The sequence below is a fragment of the Lethenteron reissneri genome, chromosome 68 (assembly GCF_015708825.2).
Source record: "Lethenteron reissneri isolate LAM-NWPU_2019-01 chromosome 68, ASM1570882v1, whole genome shotgun sequence".
NCBI classification, from domain to species: Eukaryota; Metazoa; Chordata; class Hyperoartia; order Petromyzontiformes; family Petromyzontidae; genus Lethenteron; species Lethenteron reissneri.
This window is the reverse complement of record NC_083846.1, coordinates 6,661,509-6,687,337: the sequence shown is the minus strand read 5'-3', so window position 1 is coordinate 6,687,337 and position 25,829 is coordinate 6,661,509. Positions and strand designations below refer to the sequence as shown.

General features: G+C 45.9%; 2 protein-coding genes across 3 annotated transcripts in view; one reads left to right on the top strand and one right to left on the bottom strand.

Annotated features, from left to right (window-relative positions):
* Positions 1–9,004, bottom strand: part of LOC133360278 (transcription factor Spi-B-like) — a 60,838-nt gene extending 51,834 nt beyond the window's left edge. Inside the window, exon 1 of the mRNA XM_061578913.1 lies at positions 8,851–9,004. Within this exon, the coding sequence (XP_061434897.1) occupies positions 8,851–8,896 (46 nt within the window). The 5' untranslated portion in view covers positions 8,897–9,004. The remainder of the gene's footprint in view (positions 1–8,850) is intronic.
* The window catches only part of LOC133360276 (probable methyltransferase-like protein 25), a 34,376-nt gene continuing 16,969 nt past the window's right edge, over positions 8,423–25,829 (top strand). For both annotated transcript variants that reach the window (XM_061578912.1, XM_061578911.1), the window contains exon 1: positions 8,423–9,129. In XM_061578912.1, the coding sequence (XP_061434896.1) occupies positions 8,838–9,129 (292 nt within the window). In that variant the 5' untranslated portion in view covers positions 8,423–8,837. The remainder of the gene's footprint in view (positions 9,130–25,829) is intronic.

Here is a 25,829-nt window from a genome sequence, read left to right as displayed (position 1 = left end):
TTCTGCACAATTCTGGGCTGTCGCCAGATGAGGTTCGTTGTTGTTTGCTGCTGTAATGACCGGCGAAACGTCACGGATACTCAAATTGTAAATGCAGTTGTGAGTTTACTCTCCAACCACACAACTCGTTAGCACTATACTAGTATACTACACTATACACTACTATACAATACACTATACACTACACTATAATTGTAAATGTTGTAGTGGGTCTCCTCTACAACCACACAACCGGTTAGCACTGTACTAGTATACTACACTATATACTACACTATACACTACTATACACTACACTACTATACACTACAACGGATCGGCGCGCCTCACTAAAACCCTACAACAGATCGGCACGCCTCACACAAACCCTACAACGGATCGGCGCGCCTCACTAAAACCCTACAGCGGATCGGCGTGCCTCACACAAATCCTACAACGGAAGCGTAACGCATTGTAGTGTCGTGGTTAGCGCGCCACGCTACGAACCCGGCGACCCGAGTTCGATTCCCACTCACGGCCACCACCGGTGACGATTATTTGAACCGGACCTGGGCCTCCCCTAGGTCGACTCAGCCTCAAACGAGTAACTGGTGTGGTGTGTGAACATCGTCACTGGGGAGACAAAGGCGGCCGGGCGTGGTGAATCCAAGTTCCTGGGCGAAGCCGGGTAGTAAAGCTAGTACACTACTATACACTACACTATACACTACTATACACTACGCTATAATTGTAAATTTGCAGTGGGTCTACTCTCCGACCACACAACCGGTTAGTGCTGAACTAGTAACTAATTGGTTTAACACGTCGGCTTTCGCCTAACTGGCCAAGTGTTTGGTTCACACGACTAACCCTCACTGATTGGCTGTATCGGGTGATGGTGGGCGGTTTAACGACACAGTTATATATATCGACGTTATATCATCTCAACAAAAAAACCTCGATGAACGCTGCACTTTCCGTCATGAAGGTTTGCAGCGCCCCCTGCATGAACGATGGAGGCGCAGGGACAGACGTTCGATTACGTTGGAATCGATCTGTAGACGGCGGTCTTCTAGCACGGCCAGCAGCTGTGTCACCTGATCTCGATCCCGCAATCCCAAACAGGTGAAAGTCCGCATCGAACCGAACCCCCAGCAAGGCCATCTACTTAACGACGAGAGAAAATTCACACGAAATGTCCTTTTCAATCTAGTCTTCCAGATGTAAAATGATATAAGCTTTTAATGAAGAAATAAAATTATCTAATTCAAAACATAACACAATTCAAAGATGTTTCATTTTAAAACTTCAAAACGGAGCATCGGGTGCTTGTGTCAATGCGTCGTTCGTGTGCCATTTTTTTCATGATCTTCCTGGCCGAAGGCCGTAAATGGTTGTGAGGGGGTGCCACAGGCACCCCCGAACAAACCCTCGTGGATAATAGTCGTCACGAAATCCCCTTAACTACTCCTACGCGTATAACACTCCGTCGGAGGGGCAATAAAACATCAATGTCTTAAAGTGCAGGCTCTTAGCCCCACCGCCGCAGGCTAAACGTCTCCCAGTGAGTTCATAAAGGCCGTGTCAGTGTCACCAATCCACTTCAGGAGCGCCACGGTGGCTAGGAGATGTTAACTCCCTCGACTGGCGTTCAGGAGGTCGTGGGTGTGATCCCGAACACATTGGGCTCTATGGAGGCGATTAGTCGTTAACATGGGTGGTCTTTAAGGGAAGTTTTACTGTATGAATAATGAGCATCAATACTTTAACCAATTGTCACATTTTTTAAGTACATCCGAGCTGAGTGTCTTCCTGTGCCTCTCTGGAGAGGTTCATAATGCCTGTGTCAGCCATTGAGTTACCTGCTGCTGAGATGCTGGGTTTTAATTATGGGTTTTGGCAACCTGTGATGGAACGTCTGATAGTGATGAGATGTTAACCATCTCGCCTGGTATAAAGGAGGTCATGGGTGCCATCCCGACCCTGACGCCTGCTGTATATTTGGAGTTTGAGTATCTCTCTCTCTCTCCCAGTGGTCGCGTAGATTTTGCTCCAAGGACCTCCAGTTTTTCCCCTCCACACTTGTAATTACTTCAGTTCAATGGTATTTTTTTACATAATTTGGATAAATTCCAACCATTGAGAATTAAAGTATCGGTTTGGTCGCCACCATACGAACCGACCTCTCGGAGTGCAGGGAGAGGGTGGAGTGCGGAAAGCGCGCTGCGCCAAGGTCCTGCAATGGAATTTCAGTCAGAAATATTTCTGGGATATCCGCTTCCGCGGGTCCATTCTCTAAGAACGTGCATTGTTTAGATTATTTGGCTGCTATAAATCTCCACATAATGATAAGCTACTTCCATTGAACTTTAACCACACATACTCGAGGTCAAACATGCAAACAGAAATATGCTTTGGTAATGCATGGGGCACCGTGATGGAGAGATGTTAATTCTCTCGCCTGGTACGCAGGAGGTCGTGAGTTCGATCCCAACCCTGACGCCTGCTGCATATTTGGAGTTTGCGTCTTTCTCTCCCTGTGGTCAGGTGGATTTTTCTTCGGCTCCTCCAGTTTTTCATCCTCCACATTGAGAATCAATGTCACGTGTTTATAGAGTATTGGCTGCTGCTATTATTTTCCACGTGATAAGCGACTTTGCTCAGCTATCATTTGTGATATCCAGGGTGGCTTCAGAAAAAGAGCTACATAGGCTCAGTGGGGCCTAACCTGGTGACATGAAACGAGTTTAATACAGTAAAACCTCGGAGATCGAACGCACCAGAACTCAAGCAAATCGGTGTTCGAACGATATTTCCGAACATTTTTTTCCCCGGAAACCGAACGAAATTCGGAGGTCGAACGGCCAATCGCGACTTGAAAGAACCTGTACGGCTGAGACGCGTATGGCCAGCGTGCATGATGCTTGCCCAGACAAAGGTTTACCACCTCCTCCTCCACCTCACCACCTTCCACTCAAGCCATCAACTCTCCTTACTACAGGTAAAGTGAAGTTCAATGTTCATTTATTTAATTTATTCCATATATTTTTCGTTTATTCCATTTATTGTGTTTGTTTTTTGTATAATTTTATGCATGTAATTACTGTAAACTTCGTGTAAAAATACTTATAATGAGAAATTTCTTGCGTCTGGAACCAATTAATGTCATTTACATTAATTCTTATGGGGAAAATTCATTCGGTGCTCGAACAAATTGGTGTTCGAATGGCCTTCTGGAACGAATTAAGTTCGATCTTTGGGGTACCACTGTAGTTTAGTTTTAATATGCCTGGGTTCTAGCCCTGGGTGTATCTGCCCCTCTCTCTGGGGATGTTGATCATGGCCGTGTCAGGCTCCCCCTTAGTCAGCACCACTGAGAACCTGAGATTCAAACCCTAGGTCTGGCTGTCTCTCTTTACCCACCTATCAATGTAACACGTAGGCTTTCGAGACACGTATTGTTCGTAATGAAGGTTATTGGAGTTAGAGGTCGCGTGAATATAAACGTCGTGTTGTTAAACCCGCCACCACCCGAAGCAGGCCAATTGGTGAGGTTTGTCACGCGAACAAAACTTGCCAATGGTCTATTACTTCAACAGCACACCGATTGTGTTGGAGAGTAAATCCAAATTAGTTTACCTATCTCGTACTTTTCACTACTATCGTGTTTGTGTACCGTTTGTTGTTGGAACGTTCTTACCCTGTGGCCCCATTACTGGACATCTGTGGTAAAAATGAGCTTCATAGCTCATCGGATTTCTCCTCCAGTATGAACAAATATTCTGATTCTGATTTACAATGAGTACTGCGACGTGCCGCTGGTGATTACGGCAAATCGCCTGATGAAGCTGCTGCTTGTGGTGGTTGTGATCACCGGCGAAACGCCAAATACACTCACATTTTAAATGTGGCACGGGTTCAGAAAGTGATAAAAGCAAAATACCCCAAAATACAAACACGGTAGCGGTGGAAAAGAGAGAAAATAGGTCAGCGAGTCACTGAATATAAGATTTCCATTTTTTCACGATAAATGAATTACATAAGTCGCATAGATAACGTGAAATGCTATTACAAAGTTACTGGGAAAAGTGAAATGGCGATAATATTCGTATCGTGAAAACTTCGATTTTTTGCTGCGTCCGTGGTTACAAAGGCCACTTTCCGTGGCTGCGTCCAAGAGATTTTACGTGGCTATAACGCCACCTGCTGCCTGCTAAACGGTGTTATTGTTTGTTCAGAACATTCCAGTGGTTCTTCACTCATTTTCCAATGGGGCAAGGGAGTGGGGCACTGTCGCCGATAAGACATAATCCGTATGTGAAGGGGCCGCCACACATTTAAAATTCATTGGGGGTTTGACATCATCACAGTGTTAACTACCCCGCCTGATGTACAGGAGATCGTGAGTTCGATCCCAACACTGGCGATGCCTGCTGCTGTATGCCTGGTGTTTGCGTATCACTCTCTCATCATCATCATCAGGGTGGGCTAGGATATGTTAACTACCCCACCTGGTGTACAGGAGGTCGTCGGTTCAATCCCAACCCCGATGCCTGCTGCATATTGGAGTTTGCATCTCTCTCTGTCCCCGTGGTCACGTAGATTTTTTTCCAGGTCCTCCGGTTTTATCCCCCTCTACATTTAAAATCAACATCACCACGCGTTGAAGGTGCTTGGCTGCTGCTATACATTTCCAATAAGCCATTTAATTGGGGCTATCATTTGTGATACACAGATCGTTTCTGAAAAATATCTATATACACAATCATTGATTATCCGGGCGCGCAATTATCCGGATGCTTCCAACATTATCCGGTGGTCCCGGGCCGATCCGGCGAAACCGGCAAAACCGCTCCGAAGGCTGTGACCCAGTCCGGCGATCGTCAAACACATCATGGGTGGTGCTACGTACATCACCCCATGATGCAGTCTTCGAGATTAGAGTGGTAAGTACGGTACTAATAATTACACTCATAGCGCTTTTCATCAAGGATCTCAAAGCGCTGTACAGGATAGTAGGAGACGCTCGGCATGAACATATTATAAAACACATTTTTAAAATAATTTACTAAATAAACTAAGTCACTTTTTACAGGATATTAATTTTTTTATTATTTGTATGTTTATTTAAACCAATTTCAATAGTAAACACATTTAAAACACGAAAAAACTGTACACACAACACCTAAAAACATAATGGTATGCACGAATGTGTAAAAATAATCAATTTTAAATCATTCTTGTTTCGTGATTATCTGACGTTTTTGGAAATCCACCCCCTCCCCGAATTTTCGAAGATACGAAAAAACCTGTCCATATGTCCAGTTGCCTGTCCGGACCGAGAGTCGTTAGTTCAACGGACGCGCAATAGATGGTGGCAGTGCCATCTACATCTGCAGAACGTGAAGAACCAGTGGTATCTACATCTACAGAAACATGGAGAACCAGTGGCTTCTACATCTACAGAACATGAAGAATCAGCGGCATTTACATCTGCAGGACATGAAGAATCAGTGGCATCTACATCTGCAGAACATGAAGAATCGGTGGCATTTACATCTGCAGAACATGAAGAACAAGTGGCATCTACATCTGCAAAACATGAAGAACCAGTGGCATCTACATCTGCAAAACACGAAGAACCAGTGGCATCTACATCTGCAGAACATGAAGAATCAGTGGCATCTGCATCTGCAGAACATGAAGAATCGATGGAATCTACATCTGCAGAACATGAAGAACCAGTGGCATCTACATCTGCAGAACATGTAAAACATATTGGCATCTACATCTGCATAACATGAAGAACAAGTGGCATCTACATCTGCAAAACATGAAGAACCAGTGGCATCTACATCTGCAGAACATGAAGAACCAGTGGCATCTACATCTGTAAAACATGAAGAACCAGTGGCATCTACATCTGCAGAACATGAAGAACAAGTGGCATCTACATCTGCAGAACATGAAGAACCAGTGGCATCTACAGCTGCAGAACGTGAAGAACCAGTGGCATCTACATCTGCAGAACATGAAGAACCAGTGGCATCTACATCTGCAGAACATGAAGAACCAGTGGCATCTACATCTGTAAAACATGAAGAACCAGTGGCATCTACATCTGCAGAACATGAAGAACCAGTGGCATCTACATCTGCAAAACATGATGAATCAGTGGCATCTACATCTGCAGAACATGAAGAATCAGTGGCATCGACATCTGCAGAACATGAAGAACCAGTGGCATCTACATCTGCAGAACATGAAGAACCAGTGGCATCTACATCTGCAGAACATGAAGAACCAGTGGCATCTACATCTGAAGAACATGACCCAGTAGCATCTACACCTACAGGAGATTGCACAACTTTGGAGGCCATTCCCCGTGTTTAGTGTACGCGCCGTACAACACGTTTAGAATCGAAAGGAGTAAAGTTGGACTTACAAACAAATCAACTGATGAATAGACCTCTGGAACATCACCTGTTCGTAAGTAGAGGAGGTCCTGTAGAAGTTTTTTAGGTTCCTGTATATTGCAGTCGGAGGGTAATGTGGCTATTACAAGGCTTTAAAGTCTTCTTTAACTGCACATACTTGTGGTTAAACCTGCAAACAAAAATGCTTTGGTAATGCACGGGGCGCCGCGGTGGGGAGATGTTAACTCTCTCGCCTGGTACGCAGGAGGTCGTGAGTTCGATCCCGACCCTGACGCCTGCTGCATATTTGAAGTTTGCGTGTTTCTCTCCCCGTGGTCACGTGGATTTTTTTCTCTCTCCACATTTAGAATCAACGTTTTGTAATATTTGGCTGCTATAAATTTCCACATGAAGGTAAGCCACTTCATTGCGCTATCATTTGTGAGAGTCAGGCCGCTTCTAAAAACGAGCTATACAGCTCAGTGGTGCCTCACTTGTTAAAATAAAAAACAACTTTCAGGTTTAAACTGGCTGTGTCGGGTGGCGGTGGGTTAAGGACAAATTTACCTGCTGAAATAACAAACACAGTAGAACCTCGGAGATCGAACGCACCAGAACTCGAACAAGTCGGTGTTCGAACGATATTTCCGAACATTTTTTGCCCCGGAAACCGAACGAAATTCGGAGGTCGAACGGGAAATCGCCACTTGAAAGAACCTGTACGGCTGAGACGCGTATGGCCAGCGTGCATGACGCTTGCCCAGACAAAGGTTTTACCACCTCCTCCTCCACCTCACCACCTTCCACTCAAGCCATCAACTCTCCTTACTACAGGTAAAGTGAAGTTCAATGTTCATTTATTTCATTTATTCCATATATTTATTCATTTATTACATTTATTGTGTTTCTTGTTTTTTTGTATGATTTTATGCATGTAATGACTGTAAACTTCGTGTAAAAATGCTTTATAATGAGAGATTTCTTGTGTCTGGAACCAAATACTGTCATTTACATTAATTCTTATGGGGAAAATTAATTCGGTGTTCGAACAAATCGGTGTTCGAATGGCCTTCTGGAACGAATTGAGTTCGATCTCCGGGGTACCATTGCACTGTAATAAAAGGATGTGCCTACCAATTTTTGTCAGTAGGGAGCGATGTTGCTGCTGCTGCAGGGTTATCCCAGTCGATTCAGCCTCAAATGACTACCTGGTGCGGTGTGCAGTAAACATCGCCACTTGGGGAGACAAAGGCGGCCGGGCATGGTGCTTGCCACCCACCCCTCGTGTGCCGTGCCGGCCTTCATAGGTGCTGCTCGCTAACAGCACTTGCCCCTACAGCCTGTTAAGGCTACACGGGGGATCTTTGTCTGCCGGGAAAGGTCCTGGCAATGATTATTCAACATCGCTTTGCCATATTCTGAGGTTTTTTTTTCGGTAAAGTCACGTAGGTAAAACATTAAAATTAATAAAAGTAAAATAAAATAAAAATCACGACGTTTCGGAGGCTGTGACGGTTCCACCTGAAGACGGAAGCTTGTGTTGCCTCCGAAACGTTGTGATTTTTATTTTATTAATTTTAATGTTTTACCTCCGTGACTTTACCGAAAAAACCTAAGAATATGAATCCTTGCAGTCACGAAAGCTTCAAATCTAGAATTAATCGCCTTGCCAGGCACGCTGAGGAGAGAGGCTTGCGGAGCCCCAGTGGTGTCATCACCTGATGACGGCTGCTTGTGTTGCGATCTATCGTCTGTCTACGTGGCTTCACCGAAAGAACCAAAGAGTCTGGATTGCTGCAGTCTCCAATTAAGCTTCAAATCAAGATTAGTTAAATGCCGCTAAGAAATAAAGTTGTATCGATTCCCCCTTAATCGGCGTCGATTCCACCGTCGCGGTCAACCCAAAGAGGAATCGAATCGACGTCGCAACTTTACCATTTACCGACTCCACCGCAAAAAACCCGATGGGAGGAATCGATTGCCGCGAATCGATAAGCGGTAAACAATCGCAAGAATCGATTCCACGTCAACGCCCCCCCCCCTCCGACCCGCCATTGCGAGTCGGTGGCTCTGAGGTAAAATTTAAACATTTTATTATTTTAAACTCGCGACGTCAAACACAAAGATTCTCCCATCCCCACCCAGAATAGGGAGGGGCAAAGTGTTAGCGGTAGCGAGTAGCAGCACACGCGAAGTGCCGACATTGCGGGTGGCTAACACCACGCCCGGCCGTCTTTGTCTCTCCCCACTGCTAATGTTTACACACACACACGAGACACCAGGCACTCAGTCGACTCCGAGTCTAACTGCGACACACAGCACCAGCTAGTAAGAGCATTCATTCGACTCCGAGTCTAACTGCGACACACAGCACCAGTTAGTACGAGAATTAATTCGAGTCCCGAGTCGCACTGCGCCACAGACACCCACCACACACACCGAGCCATGCCCGACTTACTGGCGGAGAAGGCGGAGGCCGCGTGGCGCTTCGTCCGCGCCTCCATGTTCGTGCTGGGGGAGAGTTCGGCGCGCTTCTACGCCGACGCGACGTGGAGCCGCGTGGTGACAGGGGGGGACGAGGGGCCCGGGGGGCCCGGGGCGCACGGGGGGGACACGTCTCCCGCTCGAGTTCTCGGGGCCCTGCTGGGTGACGTCACGTCACGTGACGCGCTCACCCGCCAATCGCGGCCGGGCGACGCCGACCACGCAGCCGCAGGTTCAAATCCAACCGCCGCCGGTGAGTTTTAATATTTTTATTTATTTTAAAAAAAAAGTATTAATTGATCGGTAAAGGTTGAGCACAACAACAAGAACAACAAAAACTGCAGACGTTTGTTTCGTCGTTGAAATTTCACGCGTGTGGGTTTGGGTTTAAGTGGAGGCGTTAACTACATTTGCTGTGCGGCATTTAAATGTGACCTGTCATGTCACGTGACGCGGCCACACACCACTACGCGTTCAAATCCAACCACCGGTTCGTGAATAAAAACTAAATATTATTATTAAATATTATTGTTTAATAAAAACAAAATATTATTTTTTTAAATGTATTAATTTATCAGTGCGTTTAAAAAAAAACAATGCAGATAAATGTTTCATTTTTGATTCAAAGTTCACTCATATGGGTTGAGTTTAATTGAACGTGTTATCCACACTTATGGTACGGTATTTAAATGTGCGCTGGTGCGTCACGTCAGTAAAGTTATTTATTTATTATTTGTCCTGGGGGTTGTTTTGGGGCCGTCCCTAAATGACGTCACGCACCGGGGGGGGGGGGGTCAGACATTTGTGACGATGTGTGACGAGGGGGGGAGGGGGGGTTTGAGAAATGTGACGTCACATCAAAAAGCGCAACTTTAAATAAATATTAATTAGGTATAATTGTTCAAACAACACTAATTTTCATTATTAACTATTTGGTAATTTAAATTTACTAAGGTCACCTTTTATTTATGCTTTGAAGGAGCATTTTGCTTCTCCATGGGAGAATAGAGAAGCATAAATGTTGTGAATTGTTCAATGATTGTTATTTAACATTATGATTCTACCAGGGCTTTTCATTCTCTAAATGAATGTGATTGTCGTAATTGCACTCTCCATTTTGCTTCGTTCTACTACAAAGTTTCAAGTATTTTCTTAATAGTTATAATTACTTTTCGATTTAAAGCTTTCGTGACTGCAGGGATTCATCTTCTTGGTTCTTTCGGTAAAGTCACGTAGAAGGGAAGTAATAAAATAATAAAAATAAAACATAATAAAACAATTCTCACTGAGAATTGTGAGAATTGTTTTATTATGTTTTATTTTTATTATTTTATTACTTCCCTTCTACGTGACTTTACCGAAAGAACCAAGAAGAGTTATAATTACTTTTAATATTTTCTAATTATAAGAGAATTTCAATATAATATTCTGAACATCTGCAGTTTTAGACGTTGAATATTTTCAATTGAGTTTCATGCTAAATTTCAACTTTCCAACGCCTCCTTTTTAATAAATGTTTTCTCCTACAACATCAGAGTGCAGCGCCACATTAAATACGCACTACAATGGCAACAGTTTTAGTTTAAAGTAATTTGAAGCATCCTCTTGGTTCTTTCGGTAAAGTCTTTAAATCGAAATTTTATTTGAAGCATGTTTTATTTTCAAAATGGAAAAATGGTTTGGGGGGGGGCAGAGCTTTGTGACGTCATTTGTGGGGGGGGGGTCTCACTTTTTGTGACGCCGTGTGACGAGGGGGGGAGGGGGGGGTACAAAATCGGCCAAAATCGCGTGACGTCATTTATGGACGGCCCTTTATAATAAACACAAAACAACTGATTATTTGAGGTTTCGTTTTAATTTCCCGCGTGTGGTTTGCGTTTTAATTTTAGATGTTAAACACAATCCTGCAGAGGGAGCTGGTAGGAACGTTGGGTTGCTCGGTCAATGGCCTGCAGGGTCAACGGCGGCGTGGTGTATTCCGCAAATATGCCCGACTGTGAGGGCGGGCACAAGCCGGCGTGAGTAGGTTAAACGTTGAGTTTTATAAGGGCACCACGGGGTGACCAGCCCCTCCCCACCCAGCCCCACCCCTCCCACCCACCACCCAGCCCCACCCTCCCCACCCAGCCCCTCCCCTCCTCACCCAGCCCCTCCCTCCCCACCCAGCCCCTCCCTGCACGACGGATGGACACAATAATCCCCTGTGGGCTGGTGTAACCAGAAGGTTCCTACCAGTACTCCATTCACTCTACGGCAGTCACGTGTGCGCTGTTGCGTCACGTGACCCGGCCACTCACCACCCACGGGTTTCCAATCCAACTACCGGTCCGGAAATGTTTTTATTTGTTAATTTTTTTTTAATGACAGATTGATTTGATGTTTCATTTCGACTTCACGCTTGCGTGTTGAGTGCAATCGAATAAGTGAACTACATCTACTGTACGGTAAATAGTACGTCACGTGACCCAGGCCACCGATTGCTTGGCAAGATCCAAGCATCGGTCACTTCATAAATTAAAAACATTCTTAATTTCTCAGTGGGTTTTAAACATGCAAATGGATTTAATGACCCGTTTAAATTTCACGCATATGGGTTGAGTTTAATTGAAGACGAGCTTTACTACCCGGCTTCGCCCGAGACTTGGATTCTTGTCTTGGATTAATACACGTCCTACGTGGAGGGTGGGGGGGTGTGTGACGTCAGCAGGCACACCGCGTGACGTCAGCAGGCTCACCGCGTGACGCTGCCGCATGCGGGTGACATCACAGATGTGACGTCACCGCTCACTTGCCGTGCAAAATATATCCATTATTGCACCCCCCACCCCCCCCAAAATACAAAAGTCTATTTTTATACTTTTTGCATTGTGTACAGTCTGAAAGCTACCCACATGCCAAATTTAAAGTTTGTTGCATGTTGGGAAGTACGCTAAACATTTCGAACAGACACACACATTCACAAATTTCCCTTTTATATATTCCCTTTTGTATGTCAACTCCATTTGCTGGTCGCTATTGAATTACGCGCGACCCCATCACGTGACCTATCCAACAGCGGCAGCCACGACAAGTTAAATATTTTATTATTACGTAATAACTTACTTGCGAACATGTATTTATACAGCTCTTTTAAGCCAAGGCGCTTTACACGAGTGGTACAATTAGGGGAGCTAAAAATGATACGGTGAATAGGGATGGGGGGGTGTTGTATATGTTGGTTATACTAAATTTGTTATGTTGTATGCGTGTGTGGGTGAAATTATTATGTTGTATATGTGGGTTATGAATATTCAGTGAAAATAATAATAATTAAATGAAATTTGGCCAAATGTGTAATTATCCGGAAATATGTTAATTTATGTAATTATGCACATTTTAATTATGCCAATTCGAGAGGTAATCGTATTAATTATGCGAGTGGGTGTAATTATGATAATGCAAGTCGTTATGATAACCAGACCCCGCCTCGGTGACGAGGGTGGGTTATCGATCGGAATAAGGCAATTAATCGTATGCAGTTATGCAGGTGTGGTGTAAGTATGCAAGATTAACTTAGATTAACTCGGCATCGTTGTCTAGGTTCGTCTCATTCTCGCTTTAACATTCCCAGAGTGTATATTCGTGGTTATATTTTAGGTCCCCGGTTCACCCCGTTATTGCTTTAACATTTACTGAGTATGTATTAGTGTGTTTATTAAGGTCACCAAGTTCAGATCTCAACGCAGAAGCAGATCTTATGCATAGATTTCAGGAAAGAATCACACAACCACTTCTGTATTGATCAATTTATTACTAATTCAACCTTAACTATGATATAGTATGCGAACCCTCAATCCCGGAACGTCAACACGGCATCAATACAGTATCATCAACGATTGTCTGATTTCACTTTGACAACGGCACATGGATCCCGCATAACGCGATGGTTGTTAGTGAGAGAGAGAGTCGTTAAAATATGCAAATACTATGCTAAGAAAACCTTAACGTTAATGAATGATTATACTCAATATTGTTCACGCAGTACCGCACTCCTTATTGATCATACGCAACCCTTATCACGTTGTTAGCACCTTGGGTCACGGGACAGTTGAATATTTTGTAGAGGATGCGAGTACGTGCGGCGATTATGACTGAAAGATACTTGAAAGATTATACGGCGATAAAAAAACACAATCAAAAACAGTTATTATTCTTAAAGGCACCAATCTCAACAGATACATCGGCAGGTTATCTGACAACAGAACGGCTCGGAGTAAGGGCCTGCGACGGTGCTCCTTTTCCGAAGATCGTTATCTTATACCAAGTTTACTAATTGGGGACCAGATCACCTGATAAGGATCCGGTGGGCCACCACTCCCCACGTGAGCGTGGCTCGGCGGAAGGAGGTGCCAAGAATCAGTTCGTATTGATGGATCTGTTGGGAATTTATGCGATTAAGAGTACAGCCCACTAAATATTAAAGATAAAAATTACGAATACTCTTATAAACGACGGATGGCCATCACTCGGTCTCGTTGTGATGCCTTCCCAGCCACGGATGGCTTATGGGTTCGAGTGTGTTTGAGTGGTAAGAGTTGTCTTGAATAGTCAGTGTTCGGAGTCGATTCTTTATGTCAAACAGACGCCTGGTGGTCGTGTGGTGAGGGGGCGGTGCGCGTCATACGTATCAGTCGCTCCCCTGTCACCGTGGTGAACTGGTTCGGATGCCCGTTGATACGCTGTCGCAGTTCGGAACCCGGTCGGTAGGTGGCGCCCACAACTCGCTCGCAGCGTGCAGTGTTGGGTCGTCGACCAGGGTGTGCACGGAGCCTCGTCGCCAAACCGCGACCCTCACCACTCCGGCGGCAGCAGAGACCTCCGACTCGGCAGAGGTTGACCCACGCAGGCCGGGTTGAGCTGTCAAGCGGGTCTTGCCCGCCTGCAGAGGAGATGGGGAGCCGCTTGAGTCGAGCCCCGAGAGCCGGCTTTGGTAAGCCGATCGAACTCGGCTGAGTCCCAGACGAGCTGAAGATGAGTCGAGCCGACCCGCTGGTCGCAGCTCGCTCCTGAGCCGACCCTCCCGGTCGAGCTCGCTCCTGAGTCGACCCGCTGGTCGCACTCGCTCCTGAGTCGACCCGCTGGTCGCACTAGTTTCCAATGCTCAGGATCCTTTCCTTTATGCCGAAAAATCCCCCTGGATCCCGCCCACAAGGCGGGGCTTCTTTCGATTTTTGCTGTGTCAGGATTTGTCCGTAGGCAGGTGTGTCCATGTGTGTGTCCGTACGTCCGTATGTCCTTGTGTGCATCACCCACGGTATATTCCGTTGTCACACTCCCTCCATAAACCCACGAGCAAACAATCAGATGTTACAAATTGCCTCGAGGTCGTCTCTCTGTCTGGGTGCAATATTATCTCTTGTCTGGCCTTCTTCATGAACCCAAAACACAGACGTTACAAATCGTCTCATAGGCGTCTTTGTTCGTGTTGCACAACCTGGAGGGAGGGGCAACACTCTCTCCGACCCGGCGCACAAATAAATGGTTAAAAAGTTTTAAGTTAACATTTGTCCCTTACTATTTCACAGTTATGATTCTGTATGTAACCTAAGGTCTGTCGTTTCCCATCGTGGTGCTTGACTCAAGTGGAGGTGTTTCCCCGAGCGTATACACACTCCTATCCCGCGCTGCGGGAATACAAAGACGGCCGGGATCTCCCTTTCTCTCCGACCCTGGGTTTAACATCGTTTTTTATTATGTATTTATATTCGACCTGGTGGTGATTCATCCCGTTATCCTGGCTTTTCATAAGTTTTACTTTTGTCTTTTCATGCATATGCTTCGGGTCGAGTTGTATAGAAAGTATTAAAGTATGGAAATAACATTTCGTATTGACTTAATGATGGTGATGGTTCAGTAGGCGTAACTTGTGACCTGGTTTAATTGGAGTGGGTGTGAATATCAAACTTTAGCCTACCCTGTTGTTAAATTCCGACTTTAACGTTACTTTAATAGCAATACAGAATAATTGAGCTTTTTGTCTTAACTAGGCGAACGCGAACTTCTGGTGACCCCCGCAGCCTTGTTGTTCAGCTGGGTCTGCCTCCTTGAGAGATATACAACACTCTTATTCTCGTCTCACTGTGGCCATCCAACCTTCTGCTCTGGGAGTGTTATTCTTAATTTCAGGTCCAAGGCCCCCTCACGTTCAGACGTGCAGGGTTGTTTAAATCAGTTCCCTCCCCTGTGCACACAGCCTTGAGCTGACCCACTTATTCCTTGGCCTTTTTGGGTTTATCTTTGTTCCCTCAGCTGCAGGAGGACAAGGCGTACTTCTACCTCCCCCCTGTGTGCACGTGTTCTAACTAGCTCGGAATCCCTAAACACACAATCAGTGATGATTCCTGGCTTTCTGTGGTTGTGATTTAGACAAAGGCGCCTCTGTTTTCTTCCATTGCCTTTGAGTCGACACTGCCCTATTATTTGCCCATGTGCTGAGGTCATAGAATTCGTTTTGACTTCAGTAATATTAACATTCAGTATTGGATTAGCAAATGGGCAATGGTTCATTGATGTAGCTCGCAGCCTGGTCTCCAATTTGAGCGAGCGCGAGGATCGATAATTTAGCCTACTCTGTTGTTGAATTTCGAGTTTTGACGTTACTTTAAAACCATGCAGGATGGTTGGGCTTTTTGCCTTAACTATGTCTGGCTGACACTCCCACTGTCTCTGCCGCCTGCACGGGTGACATGTACCCGTTCATCAGGCCTTATCTTTCCTTGAAGCAAGGTTGCAAATTCTGCCATCCTAGCCCTCCTCCAGTTCATTACTTAACAACACCTGGTGTTTTGCAGTTTGCTGCGCTTTGGTGTGTTTCCTTCATTAAAAAAAACAAGTAAAAAGATAATATATAAAAATATCATCAAATATTATTAATCTCAATTTTGGAAGAAGGGTTAGTATACAACATTCCGCCCTTTTAAAAATGACCAGTGGTCAAATGGCCACGGGTTATTTTTAAAAAAAATATGTATACCCTTCTTCCATCATGAACCATCGATTGTCCTCAAGTTTTGCTGCTATTCCTTACAACGCGCGCGTACGTGTCACAACTTAACATGGTTATATGTGACAAGAGAGAGGAAAAAAGAAAAAGAAAAAAAAAATTCTAAAGGAAGGTAAAACGATAAGGGAGGGAAAAATTATTCTATTGACTACGTGTTATAGGAGATATCGTTAAAAAGATAGTTTCTACGGTTATTCTTGGGTGGCATCATCAGGCCTTGGCTCTATCCCTGTTCCTGGGCTTGAATGGTAGGTGGCTTGTGCCTGCGATTAGTCTTTTAAGTTCGACATTCATTTTGGCCACATGGTATGTTAAGGTTAGAATAGCCAGGACTAGTATGATCATCCCTGTTGCCCCTGTGATTCCCATCCCCATCTGTTGATTTCGCTGATATCCAGCCTCTTCGGTCGCCCAAGTAAGATCTGTTATGTTAATCTCTGATTCGCTGAGGGATAATTTCACCATATGGAATTCTTTACTGTTCAACAAGTTGGACAGAGTGCTGCTTATCTCAAACTTGTGGCCTCGGAATGTCTTTAGTGTTTCGTCCTCTTGTTGCCCGTCTCTGTCGGTTTGGTCTTCTAGCTTCCACGGGGTGCCTTCCAGGCTTCCCACTTTTGCTATGGCATCTGCTTGGTCGTTCCCAGTTTTCTCTTGACCAGGTATCTTGGAGTGCCCTTTGACTTTCTTCCAAAATATCTTCATATCCTTGTTCTGAACCATCTTATCTATGGCCTCGAATAGTTCTCGATGGTGAATTGGTTTATTCCTATGGTTCTTCATCTCGTTTTTTTTCCATATGGGTAGGTGGTGCAGGAAGCTGTGCTGTACGTAGTTGGAATCAGTGCACACCACCATGGTCCGTATTTGGTTATCGGATGCCATTTGGACAGCGATGTGTACCCCGACCAACTCTGCATACTGGTTTGACTTTGGTCCCAGCTGAAATCCCTCTTGAATCCCTGTGAGTGGGCCAGTTTCCCAAATGACTCCTGACCCCGCGTGAAGCTTGTTCTCCTTCATCTTGGAGCATCCATCGATGTATACCACTGGTAGGTCGGCACATGTCTCCTTCCTGAAGGGCAGGTACCTGTTGTCCTCCGGAGGTATCTTTTCGTCCTCTGCTTCTATGCTGTCAAAGGTACAATCATGTAAATCGGCAAGACCTTGGGCCATTGGACTTTTCTTGTTTTTTGCGTATTTCACTGTGATTGGTAGGCCTTGGAGTGTCAGTGCCCAGCTGGCTATTCGGCTGCTGGTTACGCGGCCCTCTCGAATCTTCTTACTGTTGAGGTATGCCAAGGATTCATGATTCGTTTCCAGGATGATCCTCTCTCCGTTCAACAAGTTCCGAAAATGTTGTATGGCCCAGATGTTTCCAAATATCGCCTTCTCACACTCGGAGAACTTCATCTCCACTCCCCGGAGGGCTTTGCTGGCATAGGCAATAACTCGTTTCTCTGCTTCCTGTCTCTGGTACAGTACCGAGCTGATACTATGATCTGAGTATGCGGTCTCCAGGTAGTATTCTTTCCCTTTCTCTGGGTATGCTAGGCAGGATGCCTCTGTGATCTGTCGTTTTAATTCTTTTTCTGCGGCTTCCTGTTCCTGTCCCCACTCCCATGGTTCGTCTTTTTGCAGTAGTTTGACTAAGGGTCGAACGATTCCTGCGTAGTCGTCCACGAACTGTCGAAGGTAGTTGCAAATCCCTAAGAAGCTCCGAAGGGTCGTGACTGTGGTGGGCGATTTGAGTGCGAGGAGGGCTTCAAGTCTTTTGGTTTGGGGTAACATTCCCTCAGTGCCGACCTGGAGCCCGAGGTAGTCCACCCTTTTGCGTGCCCACTGTCCTTTTTGTATTGAAATCTTTGCGCCTGCTTCCTTTAACTGCTCGAGGGTATGCTGGAGGCTCTCGAGGTGTTCTTCCCATGAGGAGTCCTTGACCAGTATATCGTCGACATAGACGATGGTACCTCGCTCTTTTGCGTCGTCCATTGCCTTGTGTAGGAATATGTTAAAGTCCGCAGGTGAATTTGAGTATCCAAATGGACATCGGTTCCAAGTATACTGTATTCCATTGAATGTAAATGCCAACTTGTATTGATCCGCTTCTTTCACGGGCATGGTCCAGAAGCCATTTGATAGATCCATGGTGGTGAGAATTTTTGCGCCTTTTATTTGGTTGAGATTCTGGTCGATTTCTGCCATTGGCCATCGAGATAGGGGAACCGTTTTGTTGAGTTGCCTATAGTCGATGGTGAGTCGCCACTTGCCTGTGGGTTTCAATACAGGCCAAATCGGTGAGTTGTAGGTTGAGTTGCATTCTCGAATTATATTCTTCTTGAGTAGGTTCTCCAAGGTTTCTTGGATTGATTCGTAGGCAGCCAGTGGAATCTTGTATTGTTTCACATATACCGCTGGCGCTCCTTCCAGTGTGGGAATAGATACCACGTGTAGGCCGGTTTTGCCGCAATCATAGGGGTCTTCTGAGAACAGGAAGTGGTATTTGTGGAGCAGTTGACGAAGCTCATTTCGTTGAGTGTCGTTCTCGAGGGCGTCTGCTGCTTCAATTTGTTGTTCGATTTGTTCTTCTATTATGGAGACTCCTTGTCCTGGGTCTGGGTCCAAGGCCTTCGTGGTTTCGGGCGGCTCGGTTGAAAGTTCCTTTTGCGTTACTATCGGTTGAGTTGCCTTGGCTTCATCCGAGGGTAATACGCTCTTGCCCTTGTGTTCTCCTTCATCAGTTTGCAGTTCGTCGGTTTGGCCTCCAGGGGGCGGTATATACTCCATGAGGGGACGGTCATTTGGTGATACTGACTCTAAGTCGGCTTCCTTTCGGTCTTCTCTCAGTCTGTTAGTCATTAGCTGAGTGATTCGAATTCCTGCTGGGAGCTCGTCTTCGTTCCTGATTGTCGTTGATAGGTCGTCGAGCTCTTGTGTTATCACTTGGATTCCCGTGGAGTCTCTCATAACGTCTTCATCTTCTGAGTCACTTTGTTGCTCCGGCATTGACTGTGCCCAAATTTGTCGGGATTCAAGGTTCATAATGGGTTTCAGGCGATTCAGTAGTTCTATCCCAATGATCAGCTCTTTTCCGGGGTTCCGTACGACATATAGGGGATGGTTCATGTTGATTTTGTTGAACGTCAACTTCGTCATAACTTTGCCCAATGGTCGCATGTGGGTCCCTTCACATCCTGAGTAGGTAAGTTTACTTGGCATCATTTGTAGTGTTTCATTCTTCCTCTGGAGGGCAGTCTGGAGTTCGTCAAATAATTCTCTGGATATCATGGATATTTCTGCTCCAGTATCACAAAGGCCCTGGCTGGTCAGGGTGTCTTGCAGTATTACTTCCACGTGGACTCGTCCGACTGGTCCTACGGGAATCAATTCCCCCAGATGGTACCCTTTTCCCTCTGGTACCACTTCGGTGATTGCTTTGAGGCTTCTTGTCTTCCCTACGTTCACTTGGGCTACCTTTGCGCTGGGTGTGTCCTCCTCCTGTGTGGGTACAGTTGGTATTCTTCCCTTCGCTACTTGCATGGGAGTCTTCATACTCCCTAGGAACTCTTTTTCCATCCTAATGTGGTGAGCATATCGATTCCTGTTAGCTAACGGTGGTCTATGCTCTATCGCTAGTGGAGGCGGCAGTGGGGGACGATATGGTGACTGGTTTGGTGGGCGTCGGCCTCCGCGGGGTAGGTATGGCCCGTCACTCGCTCTTCCTCCTCCATAATTCCAGCCTCCGCCCTCTTCTGCATTCCATGGTGGTGGCGGCTGTGGGTGCCAGGTTCCTCTGGCCTCGTTCCTCCCCCCACGTGGAACGTTATTCAGCGTGTTGTGGACGGGTGTTGATTCTATTGGGTTAGGCGCCCTCTCCTGGGGGAATTCATGTCCACCCCGTGTGACGCTAATATTATTCCTTGGAGATTCGCTTCCCTCCAGATCGAGGCATTCTTTATCTCTGGTGACGATGTGGGTTTTGGCTATGCCAGTGGTTTTCCGTCCGTTCACCCAGGCCGTGTGGGCCTTGCTTTCAATCTGGCGTAGGGAGGCAGTCTCGGGGTCCAACATCATTCCTACTATTCTCACTATTTCAGGTCTCAATGATTGGAAGAACATCACTTTTAAGACTGTCTTATCTCCCTGGGCATTGTCCACGTCCCCTGCGTAATATGCTTTCTTAAGGCGTAGGAGATAATCTCGTGGGTCTTCGTCTACACGCTGGGTCATCAACTTTGCCGCGTTCAATCCTTCGGATAGTGTGGAGTATTCCCCAAATCTCTTAACTACTGCTCGGCTCAATTGTTTAAAGTCACTCTTCACCCTATTTGGCAGGGAGGCTACCCATGGTCTGGCGGGTTCATGTAGGCTCCTTGATAATAAACATGCCTTTTCTGCTGATTTACCCAGACCCCGGATCTTAGCCTCCTGTTCTACTGTAGCTATGTGAGTGTGTATATCCCTGTTCTTGTTATGTGGATCGAAATAGGGAATTCTCACGAGTGCTTTGTCCATTAGTTTTAGTGTCTTACTGTTAAAAGTGTGTTGTTCGTCATCAGTGGTGTCGGTTCCTGAGGAGTGCTCCCTTGAGCTACCCTTGTCTCCACTATCACTGTTGTCATGTGTCCCGTGTCTGTGTCGTGATCTCCCTCTGTCCGAGGATTCGTATCTGTCCCGTTGCTTGTGTCTCTTGTTTTCCTTATGTGGGTCTTGTGATTCGTGCTTGTGGGTTGGTGTGCGTGATCTCCTTGAGCGGTGTCTATGTGGTGAGTGTTTTTGTCCTTGACCTTCATGCTGCCTACTACGTGTGTGGTGCCTGCTAGGTGAGGTGTTGTATTTATGTTTGTCTCGTGCTTCATGGTTATCGGGATTCCTGTCTCTGTCATCTGTGGTGCGGGTGGTTTTGCGTGGGTGATTTTTACATGTCATGCGTCCCTCTGGTGAGCTCTCTCTGTTACCCATGTCGTGTTGGTCATCGTCAGAGGAGTCAGTGTCAGATGAGCCGTCACCATCACGGTGGCTCTGCTTAACATAACTTTTGTAGTGCCTTTTGCACCTGTTACGTGGGTCAACTTGGCTCGGTGATTTCTGCTTATCCCATGGCTCATGCTTGTGTGATGTGCGTCTCTCTGGTGAGCTCCTGTTACCCGTGTCGTGTTGGTCGTGTTTGTGCGAGGTGCGTTTCTCTGGTGAGCTGTCTTTGTCATCTGCATCATGTCGCCCATACTTGCGTAGCGTGCGTCTGCCTGGTGTGCTGTTTATGTCATGTTTCCCGTCTTGCACCAGCTCCGCCCTTTTCCGCTCTATCATTACAGTGTATCCTGATGACTTAGGGTTAATTATTTGTCTCTCTCTAACGTTGGGGTGGTCGGCCTCATGTTTTCCCGTTTGTATTATTATTTCCTCTTCTCTCTCCTCGATTTGCGAGGGTGTTACTTTATCAAAATTGCTTTGCATAGTAGCCATACTCATTGTGAGATCTGGCCCTGGGCTACGTCCACGTGGCTCGGAGTGTGGTAAATTGTTACTCCCGTATGTGTTCTGTGTATCAACGTCTGGGTGTTTCACTGGTGCATTTAGTGCGGATTCTTTCTCTCTCACGAGGGCGTGCAGACGCTCTACCTGCACCATTACGGACAGTTTCTCTTGTCTCTCCCTTTCAAATTTTCCTCATTCCATAATCTTTCTCTGTCTGTCTGTGCGAGGAGATACGAGTCTACCCTCGCTATTTCTGCAATTTTTACGTCACGTTTGGCTTTGCCACATTTCATCACGTCCTTAAGTAGTTTCCTTCTATGGGCCTTAACATCTTCTGTATGGCTCCCCTCCCATATATCTCTCTGCTCCGTCTGCTGGCTAGCAGTCCGTCCAGTACGTTTTAACACAAATTCCCGATATTGTTTTTCCATAGATTCCATCTCCTCCTCAGAGGTCCACTCTGTATCAGTGTTATGCGTTGGTGTGTCAAACTCAGAATGTTGTGGATCCTGTGCCATCTCTATTATGTAGTGTGGTTAATAGACTTAAGAGTGTATCTTAATTCTAACATCTCATGTGCGTCGTGAGTTACTCTAGAATTCCCCTTCAGAGCACATATAAACAATTGTATCACAGGATGCGTCAGTTCAACTCGAGCAAATAATCTCAGCCCAGCTGTCTTTGTTATACTCTGCTACTCTGGTATTTCCCTTCAGAGCGCGTTTTGTTTGTATACCCCCGTTTACAATCACAAGGCAACGTTAGTTCACAACACTTTGATTAACACAACAGTGATTCGTTCCTGAATTCATGCATAAACTGTCTGCGAGAGATCCCGGACGACGCCACCCATTATGTTGTATATGTTGGTTATACTAAATTTGTTATGTTGTATGCATGCGTGGGTGAAATTATTATGTTGTATATGTGGGTTATGAATATTCAGTGAAAATAATAATAATTAAATGAAATTTGGCCAAATGTGTAATTATCCGGAAATATGTTAATTTATGTAATTATGCACATTTTAATTATGCCAATTCGAGAGGTAATCGTATTAATTATGCGAGTGGGTGTAATTATGATAATGCAAGTCGTTATGATAACCAGACCCCGCCTCGGTGACGAGGGTGGGTTATCGATCGGAATAAGGCAATTAATCGTATGCAGTTATGCAGGTGTGGTGTAAGTATGCAAGATTAACTTAGATTAACTCGGCATCGTTGTCTAGGTTCGTCTCATTCTCGCTTTAACATTCCCAGAGTGTATATTCGTGGTTATATTTTAGGTCCCCGGTTCACCCCGTTATTGCTTTAACATTTACTGAGTATGTATTAGTGTGTTTATTAAGGTCACCAAGTTCAGATCTCAACGCAGAAGCAGATCTTATGCATAGATTTCAGGAAAGAATCACACAACCACTTCTGTATTGATCAATTTATTACTAATTCAACCTTAACTATGATATAGTATGCGAACCCTCAATCCCGGAACGTCAACACGGCATCAATACAGTATCATCAACGATTGTCTGATTTCACTTTGACAACGGCACATGGATCCCGCATAACGCGATGGTTGTTAGTGAGAGAGAGAGTCGTTAAAATATGCAAATACTATGCTAAGAAAACCTTAACGTTAATGAATGATTATACTCAATATTGTTCACGCAGTACCGCACTCCTTATTGATCATACGCAACCCTTATCACGTTGTTAGCACCTTGGGTCACGGGACAGTTGAATATTTTGTAGAGGATGCGAGTACGTGCGGCGATTATGACTGAAAGATACTTGAAAGATTATACGGCGATAAAAAAACACAATCAAAAACAGTTATTATTCTTAAAGGCACCAATCTCAACAGATACATCGGCAGGTTATCTGACAACAGAACGGCTCGGAGTAAGGGCCTGCGACGGTGCTCCTTTTCCGAAGATCGTTATCTTATACCAAGTTTACTAATTGGGGACCAGATCACCTGATAAGGATCCGGTGGGCCACCACTCCCCACGTGAGCGTGGCTCGGCGGAAGGAGGTGCCAAGAATCAGTTCGTATTGATGGATCTGTTGGGAATTTATGCGATTAAGAGTACAGCCCACTAAATATTAAAGATAAAAATTACGAATACTCTTATAAACGACGGATGGCCATCACTCGGTCTCGTTGTGATGCCTTCCCAGCCACGGATGGCTTATGGGTTCGAGTGTGTTTGAGTGGTAAGAGTTGTCTTGAATAGTCAGTGTTCGGAGTCGATTCTTTATGTCAAACAGACGCCTGGTGGTCGTGTGGTGAGGGGGCGGTGCGCGTCATACGTATCAGTCGCTCCCCTGTCACCGTGGTGAACTGGTTCGGATGCCCGTTGATACGCTGTCGCAGTTCGGAACCCGGTCGGTAGGTGGCGCCCACAACTCGCTCGCAGCGTGCAGTGTTGGGTCGTCGACCAGGGTGTGCACGGAGCCTCGTCGCCAAACCGCGACCCTCACCACTCCGGCGGCAGCAGAGACCTCCGACTCGGCAGAGGTTGACCCACGCAGGCCGGGTTGAGCTGTCAAGCGGGTCTTGCCCGCCTGCAGAGGAGATGGGGAGCCGCTTGAGTCGAGCCCCGAGAGCCGGCTTTGGTAAGCCGATCGAACTCGGCTGAGTCCCAGACGAGCTGAAGATGAGTCGAGCCGACCCGCTGGTCGCAGCTCGCTCCTGAGCCGACCCTCCCGGTCGAGCTCGCTCCTGAGTCGACCCGCTGGTCGCACTCGCTCCTGAGTCGACCCGCTGGTCGCACTAGTTTCCAATGCTCAGGATCCTTTCCTTTATGCCGAAAAATCCCCCTGGATCCCGCCCACAAGGCGGGGCTTCTTTCGATTTTTGCTGTGTCAGGATTTGTCCGTAGGCAGGTGTGTCCATGTGTGTGTCCGTACGTCCGTATGTCCTTGTGTGCATCACCCACGGTATATTCCGTTGTCACACTCCCTCCATAAACCCACGAGCAAACAATCAGATGTTACAAATTGCCTCGAGGTCGTCTCTCTGTCTGGGTGCAATATTATCTCTTGTCTGGCCTTCTTCATGAACCCAAAACACAGACGTTACAAATCGTCTCATAGGCGTCTTTGTTCGTGTTGCACAACCTGGAGGGAGGGGCAACACTCTCTCCGACCCGGCGCACAAAGAAATGGTTAAAAAGTTTAAAGTTAACATTTGTCCCTTACTATTTCACAGTTATGATTCTGTATGTAACCTAAGGTCTGTCGTTTCCCATCGTGGTGCTTGACTCAAGTGGAGGTGTTTCCCCGAGCGTATACACACTCCTATCCCGCGCTGCGGGAATACAAAGACGGCCGGGATCTCCCTTTCTCTCCGACCCTGGGTTTAACATCGTTTTTTATTATGTATTTATATTCGACCTGGTGGTGATTCATCCCGTTATCCTGGCTTTTCATAAGTTTTACTTTTGTCTTTTCATGCATATGCTTCGGGTCGAGTTGTATAGAAAGTATTAAAGTATGGAAATAACATTTCGTATTGACTTAATGATGGTGATGGTTCAGTAGGCGTAACTTGTGACCTGGTTTAATTGGAGTGGGTGTGAATATCAAACTTTAGCCTACCCTGTTGTTAAATTCCGACTTTAACGTTACTTTAATAGCAATACAGAATAATTGAGCTTTTTGTCTTAACTAGGCGAACGCGAACTTCTGGTGACCCCCGCAGCCTTGTTGTTCAGCTGGGTCTGCCTCCTTGAGAGATATACAACACTCTTATTCTCGTCTCACTGTGGCCATCCAACCTTCTGCTCTGGGAGTGTTATTCTTAATTTCAGGTCCAAGGCCCCCTCACGTTCAGACGTGCAGGGTTGTTTAAATCAGTTCCCTCCCCTGTGCACACAGCCTTGAGCTGACCCACTTATTCCTTGGCCTTTTTGGGTTTATCTTTGTTCCCTCAGCTGCAGGAGGACAAGGCGTACTTCTACCTCCCCCCTGTGTGCACGTGTTCTAACTAGCTCGGAATCCCTAAACACACAATCAGTGATGATTCCTGGCTTTCTGTGGTTGTGATTTAGACAAAGGCGCCTCTGTTTTCTTCCATTGCCTTTGAGTCGACACTGCCCTATTATTTGCCCATGTGCTGAGGTCATAGAATTCGTTTTGACTTCAGTAATATTAACATTCAGTATTGGATTAGCAAATGGGCAATGGTTCATTGATGTAGCTCGCAGCCTGGTCTCCAATTTGAGCGAGCGCGAGGATCGATAATTTAGCCTACTCTGTTGTTGAATTTCGAGTTTTGACGTTACTTTAAAACCATGCAGGATGGTTGGGCTTTTTGCCTTAACTATGTCTGGCTGACACTCCCACTGTCTCTGCCGCCTGCACGGGTGACATGTACCCGTTCATCAGGCCTTATCTTTCCTTGAAGCAAGGTTGCAAATTCTGCCA